Source organism: Ranitomeya variabilis, chromosome 5, assembly GCF_051348905.1.
Source record: "Ranitomeya variabilis isolate aRanVar5 chromosome 5, aRanVar5.hap1, whole genome shotgun sequence".
Classification (NCBI taxonomy): Eukaryota; Metazoa; Chordata; class Amphibia; order Anura; family Dendrobatidae; genus Ranitomeya; species Ranitomeya variabilis.
This window is the reverse complement of record NC_135236.1, coordinates 34,356,508-34,371,004: the sequence shown is the minus strand read 5'-3', so window position 1 is coordinate 34,371,004 and position 14,497 is coordinate 34,356,508. Positions and strand designations below refer to the sequence as shown.

Here is a 14,497-nt window from a genome sequence, read left to right as displayed (position 1 = left end):
CCAACGCCCTGCCTGACAAAAGGGATAAAATAAATCCCACTTTCGCCCTATCTGTAGGAAAACGTGCAGCCAGGAGCTCAAGATGTATGGAGCACTGACTCACGAATCTGTTGTGAATTCCGTTCTTGGTCTCCATCCTGTGGTCATGAATGGTATTTTTGGGAGTTCTGCTCTTGGGCTCCCTCTGGTGGTTTCAAGTGGAACTTAGCAGCTGCTTTCACTAATCGGTGCCCTGGCCTTGTTATTTAACTGGGCTTTAGGCTGTAGTTGATGCCAGCTGTCAATGTTTCTTCCTGTGGATTCAGTCCTTTCCTGGAAGTTCTCTGTTGGCCAGTCTATTTCAGCTTAAGATAAGTTCTGCTAGTTTTTGGGTGTTTCCCTGCTTATGACCTTCTGTTCAGTTTAAGTTATGACTCTTTTGTCCAGCTTGTCATTATGAAGTATTCCGGCTAGTTGGAAGCTCTGGGGTCGCAGATTTGCTCCTCCACACCGTGAGTCGGTGTGGAGGTTATTTTTTGTAAACTCTGCGTGGACTTTTAGTTTTTATACTGACCGCACAGTAGCCTTTTCTATCTCTGTCTATTTAGATAGTATTGGCCTCCTTTGCTAAATCTAGTTTCATTTCTGAGTTTGTCATTTCCCTCTCCACTCACCGTCAATATTTGTGGGGGGCTATCTTTCCTTTGGGGGTTTCTCTGAGGCGAGATAGTTTTCCGTTTCCATCTTCAGGGTCAGCTAGTTCTTAGGCTGTGAAGAGGCGTCTAGGCAGAGATAGGTACGCTCCACGGCTATTTCTAGTGTTGGTGTTAGGAGTAGGGATTGCGGGCAGTAAAGCTACCACCTCCCCAGAGCTAGTACTTTATTTGTTTTACCCACCAGGTCATTTCAGTTCTGCTCCGTAATCACCATGTCATAACAGTGATTACTGTCAGTGGAGCTGCCACCTCCGCTGAGCTTGTCCATGATTGGTTTTACCCACCAGATCATCTCAGTACTGCTCCGTAACCACCAGGCCATAACAGTACAGCTGGCCCACAATGTGTTAAATGCATCTCAAAAGAGGGAAAAGAAAGTTCTGAGTCATTGTTTTTTTTTTCTTGTTGCCTGTTTTGTCTTTTTTTTCCCCTTGATTTTTGGATGGTGCAGGAGCTTGGTGCTGATATGGAGGTTCAGGGTCTGTCTGCGCGTGATGATCATCTCGCTGCAAGGGTACAGAGTATCCAAGACTTTGTTGTTCAAACTCCTGTTTCTGAGCCTAGAATTCCTATCCCTGATTTGTTTTCTGGGGATAGATCTAAGTTTTTGAACTTTAAAAATAATTGCAGATTGTTTTTTGCTCTGAGACCCCGTTCCTCTGGTGACCCCATTCAGCAGGTGAAGATTGTTATTTCTCTGCTGCGTGGCGACCCGCAGGACTGGGCATTCTCCCTTGAGCCAGGGAATCCTGCATTGCTCAATGTAGATTCATTTTTTCAAGCACTTGGACTGCTTTGTGACAAACCTAATTCTGTGGATCAGGCAGAAATTTTTTTACTGGCTCTGTGTCAGGATCAGGAAGCAGTAGAAATATATTGTCAGAAATTTAGAAAGTGGTCTGTGCTTACAAAATGGAATGAGGATGCCCTGGCAGCTATTTTCAGAAAGGGTCTTTCTGAAGCCCTTAAAGATGTTATGGTGGGGTTTCCCACGCCTGCTGGTTTGAACGAATCAATGTCTCTGGCCATTCAGATTGATCGGCGCCTACGTGAATGTAAGATGGTGCACCATATGGCGGTGTCTTCTGGGCAGAGTTCTGAGCCTATGCAATGTGATAGGATTTTGACGAGAGCAGAACGGCAGGAGTTCAGACGTCAGAATGGGCTGTGTTTTTACTGTGGTGACGCTACTCATGCTATCTCTGACTGCCCGAAGCGAACTAAGAGGGTTGCTAGGTCGGTTACCATCAGTACTGTACAGCCTAAATTTCTCTTGTCTATTACCCTGATTTGCTCATTGTCGTCCTTTTCTGTAATGGCATTTGTGGATTCTGGCGCTGCTCTGAACTTAATGGACCTAGAGTTTGCCAAGCGCTGTGGTTTTTCCTTGGAGCCTTTGCAGAGCCCTATTCCCTTGATGGGGATTGATGCTACGCCATTGGCCAAGAATAAACCTCAGTACTGGACACAGTTAGCCATGAACATGGCTCCAGCACATCAGGAAAATATTCGCTTTTTGGTGTTGCATAATTTGCATGATGTGGTTGTGCTGGGGTTTCCATGGTTACAGGTACATAATCCAGTGCTGGATTGGAAATCTATGTCTGTGACTAGTTGGGGTTGTCAGGGGATACATAGTGACATCCCCCTGATGTCAATTTCCTCGTCCTCTTCTTCTGAAGTTCCTGAGTTTTTGTCGGATTTCCAGGATATATTTGAGGAGCCTAAATCCAGTCCTCTGCCTCCTCATAGGGACTGTGATTGCGCTATTAATTTGATTCCTGGCTGTAAGTTCCCTAAGGGTCGACTTTTCAATCTGTCTGTGCCAGAGCATGCCGCTATGCGGAGTTATGTAAAGGAGTCCTTGGAGAAGGGGCATATTCGCCCGTCTTCATCACCGTTGGGAGCGGGGTTCTTTTTTGCTGCCAAGAAGGATGGCTCCTTGAGGCCCTGTATAGATTATCGCCTTCTCAATAAGATCACGGTCAAATTCCTGTACCCTTTGCCTTTGCTCTCTGATTTGTTTGCTCGGATTAAAGGGGCTAGCTGGTTTACCAAGATTGACCTTCGAGGGTCGTATAATCTTGTTCGCATCAAACAGGGTGATGAATGGAAAACAGCATTTAATACGCCCGAAGGCCATTTTGAATATCTTGTGATGCCTTTCGGGCTCTCTAATGCTCCATCTGTGTTTCAGTCCTTTATGCATGATATTTTCCGGGAGTATCTGGATAAATTCATGATTGTATATTTGGATGATATTTTGTTTTTTTCTGATGATTGGGAGTCTCATGTGAAGCAAGTCAGGATGGTATTTCAGATTCTACGTGCTAATACACTGTTTGTGAAGGGGTCTAAGTGCCTTTTTGGAGTTCAGAAGATTTCTTTTCTGGGGTTCATTTTTTCTCCCTCGGCTATTGAAATGGACCCTGTTAAGGTCCAGGCTATTTTTTATTGGACTCAACCCACATCTGTGAAGAGCCTTCAGAAATTTTTGGGCTTTGCTAATTTTTATCGCCGCTTCATTGCAAATTTTTCTACTGTGGTTAAACCTCTGACCGATTTGACCAAGAAAGGTGCGGATGTGGTGAATTGGTCCTCTGCGGCTGTGGAGGCCTTTCAGGAGCTTAAGCATTGTTTTACTTCTGCCCCTGTGTTGCATCAGCCAGATGTTTCTCTCCCTTTTCAGGTTGAGGTTGACACTTCTGAGATTGGGGCAGGAGCTGTTCTGTCTCAGAGAAGTTCTGATGGCTCTGTGTTGAAACCGTGTGCTTTCTTCTCCAGAAAGTTTTCGCATGCTGAGCGTAATTATGATGTCGGCAATCGGGAGTTGTTGGCTATGAAGTGGGCATTTGAGGAGTGGCGACATTGGCTTGAGGGAGCTAAGCATCGTGTTGTGGTCTTGACCGATCATAAGAATCTGATTTACCTTGAGTCTGCCAAGCGGTTGAATCCTAGATAGGCTCGGTGGTCTTTGTTTTTCTCCCGTTTTGATTTTGTGGTCTCTTATCTTCCGGGATCTAAGAATGTGAAGGCTGATGCCATGTCTAGGAGTTTTTTGCCTGATTCTCCTGGAGTCCGTGAGCTGGCTGGTATTCTCAAGGAGGGGGTGATTCTTTCTGCTATCTCCCCTGATTTGCGGCGGGTGCTTCAGGAGTTTCAGGCTGATAGACCCAACCGCTGTCCTGTGGGGAAATTGTTTGTTCCTGATAGATGGACTAGTAAGGTGATTTCTGAGATTCATTGTTCGGTGTTGGCTGGTCATCCTGGGATCTTTGGTACCAGAGATTTGGTTGCCAGGTCCTTTTGGTGGCCTTCTTTGTCACGGGATGTGCGTTCCTTCGTGCAGTCCTGTGGGACCTGTGCCTGGGCTAAGCCCTGCTGTTCTCGTGCTAGTGGGTTGCTTTTGCCTTTGCCTATCCCTGAGAGGCCTATTTCCATGGATTTTATCTCTGATCTTCCTGTTTCTCAGAAGATGTCTGTCATCTGGGTGGTTTGTGACCGGTTTTCTAAAATGGTCCACTTGGTACCTTTGCCTAAGTTGCCTTTCTCCTCTGATTTGGTTCCTTTGTTTTTCCAGCATGTGGTTTGTTTGCATGGTATTCCGGAGAATATTGTGTCTGACAGAGCTACCCAGTTTGTTTCTAGGTTTTGGCGGTCCTTTTGTGTTAGAATGGGCATTAATTTGTCTTTTTCTTCGGCATTTCACGCTCAGACAAATGGACAGACGGAGCGAACCAATCAGACCTTGGAAACCTATTTGAGATGCTTTGTGTCTGCTGATCAGGATGATTGGGTTACCTTCTTGCCGTTGGCCGAGTTTGCCCTTAATAACCGGGCTAGTTCGGCTACTTTGGTTTCGCCTTTTTTTTGTAACTTCGATTTTCATCCTCGTTTTTCTTCAGGGCGGGTTGAGCCTTCGGACTGTCCTGGGGTAGATTCTGTGGTGGATAGGTTGCAGCGGATTTGGACTCATGTGGTGGACAATTTAACATTGTCTCAGGAAAAGGCTCAACGTTTTGCTAACCGCCGTCGGTGCGTTGGTCCCCGGCTTTGGGTTGGGGATTTGGTCTGGTTGTCTTCTCGTCATGTTCCTATGAAGGTCTCTTCCCCTAAGTTCAAGCCTCGTTTTATTGGTCCTTATAGGATTTCGGAAATTATCAATCCGGTGTCTTTTCGTTTTGCCCTTCCAGCTTCTTTTTCCATTCATAATGTGTTCCATAGATCTTTGTTGCGGAGATATGTGGTACCCATGGTTCCCTCTGTTGACCCTCCTGCTCCGGTGTTGGTTGAGGGGGAGCTGGAATATGTGGTGGAGAAGATTTTGGATTCTCGTCTTTCAAGGCGGAAACTTCAGTATCTGGTCAAGTGGAAGGGTTATGGCCAGGAGGATAACTCTTGGGTTGTTGCCTCCGATGTCCATGCTGCCGATTTGGTACGTGCTGTTCATTTGGCTTGTCCCGATCGGCCTGGGGGCTCTGGTGAGGGTTCAGTGACCCCTCCTCAAGGGGGGGGGTACTGTTGTGAATTCCGTTCTTGGGCTCCATCCTGTGGTCATGAATGGTATTTTTGGGAGTTCTGCTCTTGGGCTCCCTCTGGTGGTTTCAAGTGGAACTTAGCAGCTGCTTTCACTAATCGGTGCCCTGGCCTTGTTATTTAACTGGGCTTTAGGCTGTAGTTGATGCCAGCTGTCAATGTTTCTTCCTGTGGATTCAGTCCTTTCCTGGAAGTTCTCTGTTGGCCAGTCCATTTCAGCTTAAGATAAGTTCTGCTAGTTTTTGGGTGTTTCCCTGCTTATGACCTTCTGTTCAGTTTGTTATGTCTCTTTTGTCCAGCTTGTCATTATGAAGTATTCCGGCTAGTTGGAAGCTCTGGGGTCGCAGATTTGCTCCTCCACACCGTGAGTCGGTGTGGAGGTTATTTTTTGTAAACTCTGCGTGGACTTTTAGTTTTTATACTGACCGCACAGTAGCCTTTTCTATCTCTGTCTATTTAGATAGTATTGGCCTCCTTTGCTAAATCTAGTTTCATTTCTGAGTTTGTCATTTCCCTCTCCACTCACCGTCAATATTTGTGTGGGGCTATCTTTCTCAGGCTGTCACAGAGCCTGAGAACCTTCAGGAACTTCCTGGAGAACCAATTGACTTTGTTGCAGTATCCAAGCATGTGACCCTCGATCTCCAATGAGAGATCTTACCCTGGGCATGCTCAGAAGGAGAAAAGCAGGACTTAGTCCCAAAAGCACCTGCTCGCCGCTGCCTAGCACTGACTTCAATGGCAGAAGCTGGAAAAGCAGCAGTAACACTTTGTACAGAGTTAGACTGAGCGAGACACTGGGACCGATGTCTCCACTGAGCAGACTCCACTGTGGCAGGAGATGAATGGGAGACCGCAGTGGAGATGGCCCGAGATTCCCCCTGTGCAGAGGCGGGTACTCGACCCCTAACAGACACGGGGGTTGGAACCAAAGATCTCAAATTTGGACTCATCAGACCAAAGCACAGATTTCCACTGGTCTAATGTCCATTTCTTGTGTTCTTTAGCCCAAACAAGTCTCTTCTGCTTGTTGCCTGTCCTTAAGCAGTGGTTTCCTAGCAGCTATTTTACCATGAAGACCTGCTGCACAATGTCTCCTCTTAGCAGTTGTTGTAGAGATGTGTCTGCTGCTAGAACTCTGTGTGGCATTGACCTGGTCTCTAATCTGAGCTGCTGTTAACCTGCGATTTCTGAGGCTGATGACTCAGATAAACTTATCCTCAGAAGCAGAGGTGACTCTTGGTCTTCCTTTCCTGGGGCGGTCCTCATGTGAACCTGTTTCTTTGCAGCGCTTGATGGTTTTTGCCATTGCACTTGGGGACACTTTCAAAGTTTTCCCAATTTTTCGGACTGACTGACCTTCATTTCTTAAAGTAATGATGGCCACTCGTTTTTCTTTACTTAGCTGCTTTTTTTCTTGCCATAATACAAATTCTAACAGTCTATTCAGTAGGACTATCAGCTGTGTGTCCACCAGAATTCTGCATAACACAACTGATGGTCCCAACTCCATTTATAAGGCAAGAAATCCCACTTATTAAACCTGACAGGGCACACCTGTGAGGGGAAAACCATTCCCGGTGACTACCTCTTGAAGCTCATCAAGAGAATGCCAAGAGTGTGCAAAGCAGTCATCAAAGCAAAAGGTGGCTACTTTGAAGAACCTAGAGTATAAGACATAATTTCAGTTGTTTCACACTTTTTTGTTAAGTATATACTTCCACATGTGTTAATTTATAGTTTTGATGCCTTCAGTGTAAATGTACAATTTTCATAGTCATGAAAATACAGAAAAATCTTTAAATGAGGTGTATCCAAACTTTTGGTCTGTATATATAAATCATTTTCTCAATTTACAAATTGTGGCATACAAGCAGGGATGTCACATCTGCTTGATTATAAAAGTAATCGTCTTCCTATTACAGAAGTAAAAATAATCCAACCCAGATCTCAGTGACCATAATGATTATGTTTTCATAACCACAATCAATTACAACAATTACAATAATTGCAGGATTGCAGTTCTCCAGTATATAAGACACTTCTGTCTATATGCAACTGGCTATGTACGGACAGGTAAGGACTGGAGGACCATGGGTATTTTGATTAGAAAAGATACTGGCTTTGTTAGTCTGTTTTACAACTCTTTACATATACATACTGGATGACCGTATTCATGTACAGCGGGTGAAATAAGTATTGAACACATCACCAATAGGTATAGGTGCTACAGCAAGGTGCAGGAGCGCCGCTGATTCACACTGCAAACAAGGTCCACAGCCACAATAGGCGCCCTATACCACCACAACTGATTTTCTGGGATTATTAGCCCCTGGATACTACAGGGACATCCCTTCCCTTTTCTTGAGTTCTGCTTCCATACTATACCTGGATTCAGCAACCTATGAGTAAGACCCGGGAGGGGTCGAAACGTCAGTAATCTGTGTTGCATATCATTTTTCCAGTGCACATATGCTATCTGATTGATTTTGTGCATATTGAATAAATTGTTAATTTCAGAAAGATGTTCCACTAAGGGTGTGCGGTGAATCTTAGTCTACGGATATTGGACTTTTGGACTTTTGGTTCCTTACACCAGCACCCCGCATTATTACAGAGTAATGAAAAGTCAACTTTCTGAAATAATCAAAAATTGGGTTAAAGATATAGATATAAAAAAAGTCTGAAAAAATGTATCTTATATAAATTACATAATTAGATTACTTACTACTCAAATGTAAAAAAATAAATGCTTAGACACAAAACATTTAGAAATGTTTTATATTCTAAAAATTACAATTACATTATTATAATTGATATTCATTTATACACAAATCTATCTATAAGAACGTTATCATTACATGAAACTAATATATTGGGAAATGAAATTCAATTTAAAGATGTGTTTAATTAAAGTTCCCTTAATTACCTGTTAATTAATTACTTCTATTGATAACTTCCCTAATATAATGAATACACGTAAAGCGAATCTTTCACCAGGTTTTGCCACCTAATCTAAGAGCGGTGTGACATAGCGGCAGAGACCGGAAACTTTTGATATAATCACTGTTTTACCAGAGATTTTCAGGAGAGGAGAAGTAAACTTACCAGCATATAGTCATTCACATGAATTAGCTGTGTATAACCCACCACCCCTGATTGCAGCTTTCTGCCTATGCAGTGTACACAGAAAGCTATAAATCAGTTGTGTGGGTGGGGTTATACAGGGCTAAGCATTCAGAGAACTGGTAGTTCGGTAGCAGATAAAGCAGTAATTTTATCAAAACTACAGCTGGCAGCTCAGTACGTGACACATCATTTGGAATAATGATCTCTGTCCCTACTTCATGCTGCTTTCGGCTGGGGTAGCAAAGAACGTGGTGACAGATTCCCTTTAATGAACCATATCTTACGCTAACATATGAATAGTGGATCCAAAGGAGATCATGAAACATCTGATTTGTGCTAGAGAGTTGAACTTGTTTGGGAGAAATCAGGGGTTCAGAAAGGAAAATCTCATTTCCGGACCTGGCGGTAATACCCTAGGACTTGCCGTCTTCCCCTATTCTACTTTCTAATACTGATGTACGGTATAACGGCAAACGGTAATGTATTTTTCTCTTCACATAGCCACGTCAATAGAAAACTACTGTAATATGGTTCATATGCATATATCATTTATGAAGATTCTTCTGTTTCACCAAATGTCAGCGATTTACTCCATGGATCACATGTGTAGATTACCACCGATGTCAGACCAGGAGGGGATAACACAACCTGGAGATATCATGATCGGAGTTTCACTGCCTATTAACACTGAAAAGATCTATCAAAAGTTGACATTTGATGTCCGACCACCCAAGACTTCCTGTAGATTGTAAGTTGATCCTACTCTATGATATACAAAATATTGATGTAATAATAGGAACTTATACTAAATTCAGTAGAATTCCTACTTTCCATGTATGGAGGTATACTATGGAAGAACTTAGAATGCCTTCTTTTTTTCTTCGAGAACAGGTTTTTAGCTTTAAACTCAAGTTAATCATTGGTCATGAGCTTCAAGGTCTAAGCCAATAGAGTGAAGCGGTTGAAATATTGTAATGCTACAGGCATAATTATAAGACATTAGTAAGAAATGCTGCTGCTGAATAATTATAGGAAATGGTAAAGGAGAGAAGGATCTCCAAAATACATTGGTGGTTCTTGCTAGATGTTTCCATTCATTGGTGGTTCCATTCAAATGCTCTGCAAAGTTCTCGGAATTGTTTCCTATTTTTCTTTTGCATCTCCAATGTTTTGACAATTCTACAATTGTGGATCTTGTTTGCTTGTGAAATAAGTTACAACTAGTGATGAGTGAGTTTGCTTGTTACTCGAGATTTCCAACCATGCTCTGGTGATCTCCGAGTATTTTGGCATGCTCGGAAATTTAGTTTGTGTTTCCGCAGCTGCATGATTTGCGGCTGCTAGACAGCCTGAACACATGCAGGGATTTATTAATTCAGCCGATGGTGTTATCCCAAAATTTGTATATAGAGAACTCATATAGGATAAAATATAACTTTTACTCAATTATTTTAAAAGCCAAAAGCTCACAATAAAAAGTGCAAGGTGCATAATACAAACAAACATACAGACAACTGTGAAAATAGCGCTGTAGATCCTTATCAGAAATATATAGCCCTAGATCCCTGATATTTTATCGTATCCTGTTCAAAAATATTCAATAGGGTCCGACAGTGCAAAACCTCTATGGTTACTGATACCTTATAGCAGAGGTGTCAAACTGCATTCCTCGAGGGCCGCCAACAGGTCATGTTTTCAGAATTTCCTTGTATTGCACAGGTGATAATTTAATCACCTGCACAGAATGATTCCAGCACCTTGTGGAATGCTAAGGAAATCCTGAAAACATGACCCGTTGGCGGCCCTCGAGGAATGCAGTTTGACACCTCTGCCTTATAGCATAGGTGTGAAACACCACTTTCAATACCATAGCAGGTACCTTGGTACCTTAAACTCATAACACCACTAAAAGATTTTATAATCCCAGTACAACAGTAGAAACCATATACATTTGTACACTGCTGTCTGGGGTACAAAAATGAATTCATACTCGCCAAAATTACATAGTATTCAGTCTACCCGAGACTGTTCCATAATCTTATTAGGCCTACTCAAGAATCCATTAGTTGTGGCTGGTTTATGCAGAAATAATAAAGAACGATCTCACCCGCATCAAGCCATAATAAACCATTGTACTCAGTTATATTGGTGGCGGTGGATGTCCTCCCCTACTGTCCCGACGCATTTCGTTCCAAACTCCTCAGGGGATATCATTGGGGTTGCTTTAACATGCCCGTCCAGGCAACGCATATGGATGGCAGCGTTTCTAGCAAACCGGAGATCATCTTGTTGCTGGGCATGCATGAATTGGCCAAATTATGTGCTAAGTATCTCCATTTTTTCTTATTATCTAGAGCAGTAATGCTATTCATATTTCAGATTTACATGTTTCAGCACCACAGATTGCAATTTTATTTGTTTGACATCCACAGAAAGGTCTTTTTAAATATTGGGATATTCATTGAGTTCCTGAATAACTCTGTCCCGAATGTCCTGCATAGCTGAATACTCCTTGAAGCTCAGCCCAGTGTTCCGAGTCTTCTCTCATTGTGGATAATGATGAATACACCCTTGTTGGACTGGGGCACTGGCATTTTTATTTTGTACCATTCTGTATTATTTTGCTGTTGATTCGGCACTAGATGACTGTTATAGATGGCATCACAAATAGTATTACCCAATAATAGCTAGCCCTGACAAAAACACCATAACAGACTATTATATCAGAAAACATGCCACTAAAGCTGTGGCGATCTAAAAGGTTGTGGGCAAAATAAAACAGGATTGAAGTATAAAATAAAAAAAGTATCTTCCTTAATTCTCCTTCTTTTTCTGCTTTTTGAAGATTCAGCCTGGAATATTATCACCGATTTCAGACATTCCTGTTCACCATTGAGGAAATCAACAAAGACCCAAATATTCTGCCGAATATGACAGTAGGATTCCAAATGTATGAAACATGTAACATACCTCACTATGAATTACAAGGGGCTTTACAGTTCCTGACTGACTCTAGTACAACTATCGCCAACAATGAGTGTAATTCTAGACCTATGTTCTCTGCTGTCATTGGGGCCACAGTTTCCGCCAATTCAATAATCTTAGCTCATGTTTTGGGGACCTTCAGATATCCACAGGTAAGAAACTTTTAGAAACCAGCTTTAAAAGGTAGGACATGATGGCGCATAAAGTGGTCTAAAATACTGAGACAACTTCCAAGTTTTAAAATGAAGAAGACACAGAGCTCTAAATAGCTTTCCATCTCCTTCTGATTTTTTTTCCTAGAGTAGGAAGTCTACTCCCACTTAGAAACCAAGCCCCATACACTTGAGTTGTAGTTCTTTGCTCTGCCTCTCAGTAGTAGACTCATACATTGAGCAGCATAGGTCTGCCCATATTTGCAGAGAGACACAAGGCTTTAAGGCTAACCACCATAAAAAGCCTGCTATTGAAACTAATTACAGTCTTTGTCCAGTCTAGTGATATTGATGACATCTCCCATGGGTACTTCATCAATATCAAAACAGTGGACAACCGACACTCTCACCAATCAGCTGATTTTACCTCCAATAAAGATCAGCTATAAACAGTTAGTAGACCTGGAAAATGGAAAATCAGCACTCAGGTCATTGTGCATGGCCACTGGTGAGACATCAGTTACTATTTATTTAATCTGAAAACAGCTGATCGATGGGAGTGGCCATTGCAGGATTCCAACTGATCATCATCATGGGTCATCATCCTCGTAAGGCCAGGTGACACTTTTAATTTTCTTTACTAGCTGCAAGTTACATTGGTATATGCCTTGCCAGGGCCAGATACAGGCTGACATGCTCCCTTTGATGATAGGGTTATGGTAGGCGCCTTATTGACACACCTTCTTTCATCTATCATAAATACTGCACAGAATTAGTTGTAGTTTTCTAAGGTTTTCTGTTGGTGTGCATGGTCTTAATATCTACACATTTTTTGCTTTTTTTCATTGTCATTTCACAGAAGCCTTAGCATCTTTATTTTTTGTAAACTTAGCAGTATGGGTGCTTATTTTTTGAGGAAACAGTGAAATTTGTCAGTGGCACCAAGTTGAGGTACACACAACCTAAAACCAAACTTTTAAAAACTCTTTATGGTAAGAAAGTCAAAATTACCAAATTCTCTTAGGGTATGTTCCCACGGACAGCAAACACTGTGGTTGGATGCTGCTTACATCTGCAGTGCCAACCCGCAGCGACCAGATGTTACAGCATAGAGGATGGGATTTCAAGAACTCCCATGTCCACTATGCGTGCACGGACATTTCCAGCTTCCCTGCGGTGACTGACATGCGACGCGTATTTTGAGACTGCAGCATGTCTATTTATCTTGCGGAGACGCTCAGATACAACATTTTAAAAAGTGCACCCCCTAAAATAATTAAAAACTGCTGTCAGGAAATTTGTTAACCCTTCAAGTGCTAAACAGGAATCAATTCAAAGTGGAATGAAAAAAAGAAAAAATAGCAATTTTTACGCTAAAATGTTGCATCAGCCCCCATTTTGACAGTTTTGCAAAGAATATCATGAAAGAACAAAGTCTATAATTTGTTAACCAGTTGAGTCCGTAGATACCAAACATGTGGCCAAAAGCCTCTGTTGAACAAGTGGCAGGGCTCGGAAAAAAAGCACCATTTCAATTTTGGAACCCAAAATTGGCTGAAAAAGACTGAGGATGTCATGTCATATTTGCAGGGCCCTTAAGGTGTCTAAACAGCAGAAACGTGACAACTGACCATATTTTGGAATCTATACCCCTAAAGAATTTTATTCAGAGGCGTAGTGAGCATTTTCAATTTACGGGTGCTACATCGAATTTGATTACAGTTGGTCGTCATATTGAAAAATGTCACTTTAAAAAAAAAAAAGTTGCTTTAGCACCAAATTTTTCACTTTTGAAAGTAGTAACTGTTGTGAACTCTGTTTTTGGGCTCCCTCTAGTGGTCACAAGCGGTACTGTGTAGTGTTGTCTTTCTGCAGGTTGGTAGCATCAGCTGGTTCGTTATCCTTGTTTGGTTTCCTATTTAGCTCACCTGGATACTCAGTTCCTTGCCTGCTCTCAATGTATTCAGTGCTCTTCAGATTCCTTGTGACTATCTTGCTCCCAGTCTCTCCAAGACAAGCTAAGTTTTTGTTTGATCATTTTTTGATTACCAGCATTCATTATGTTTTTAGTCCAGCTCGCTAAAATGTGATTTCCTCGCTTGCTGGTTGCTCTAGGGGACTGAGTTTCTCCCCCCACACCGTTAGTTGGTGCGGGGGTTCTTGAAATCTCAGTGTGGATATTTTGTAAGGGTTTTTTACTGACCGCACAGACCCCTTTACTATTTTCTGCTATCTAGTATTAGTGGGCCTCATTTGCTGAATCTGTTTTCACCCCTGTGTATGTGCCTTCCTCTTACCTCACCGTTATTATATGTTGGGGGCTTCTATATCTTTGGGGATTATTTCTCTGGAGGCAAGAGAGGTCTTTCTTTCTCTCTAGGGGTAGTTAGTTCCTCAGGCTGGCTCGAGACGTCTAGGATTTTTAGGCACATTCACCGGCTACTTCTAGTGTGTTTGGATAGGTTCAGATTTGCGGTTAGTCCAGTTTGCCACCTCCCTAGAGCTTGTCCTATGTATGTTACTTAGCTGGAGTAATTTGTGATCCTCAACCACTAAGGATCATAACAGTAGAGCAGGCCGCAAAAGTGTTTAATGCATCGCAGAAGTGGGATAAAAAGAAGACCTGAGTACATTTTTTTTCTCCTCCCGCTTTTCCTTTGCTGCAGTCTGTTTAGCTTCTTTCATCCCCTTAAACTCTGGGTGGTTTTGAGCTCAGCTGCAGACATGAATGTTCAGACTCTGACTTCTAGTGTGGATCATCTGACTGCACGGGTGCAAAGTATTCAGGATTTCGTTATTCATAGCCCTATGTCAGAACCAAAGATACCCATTCCTGAGTTGTTTTCTGGTGATAGATCTACTGTAGGTTTCAAAACTTTAAGAATAATTGTAGGTTATTTCTATCTCTGAGACCTCGTTCCTCTGGTGATTCCGCTCAGCAAGTTAAAATTGTTATCTCCTTGTTGCGTGGCGACCCTCAAGATTGGGCTTTCTCTCTGG

General features: G+C 42.4%; 1 protein-coding gene across 1 annotated transcript in view; it reads left to right on the top strand.

Moving 5' to 3' along the window:
- Positions 1-8,980: 8,980 nt before the first annotated feature.
- Positions 8,981-14,497, top strand: part of LOC143774803 (extracellular calcium-sensing receptor-like) — a 31,060-nt gene continuing 25,543 nt past the window's right edge. Inside the window, exons 1-2 of the mRNA XM_077262572.1 lie at positions 8,981-9,108; positions 11,206-11,497. Of these exons, the coding sequence (XP_077118687.1) occupies positions 8,981-9,108; positions 11,206-11,497 (420 nt within the window). The remainder of the gene's footprint in view (positions 9,109-11,205; positions 11,498-14,497) is intronic.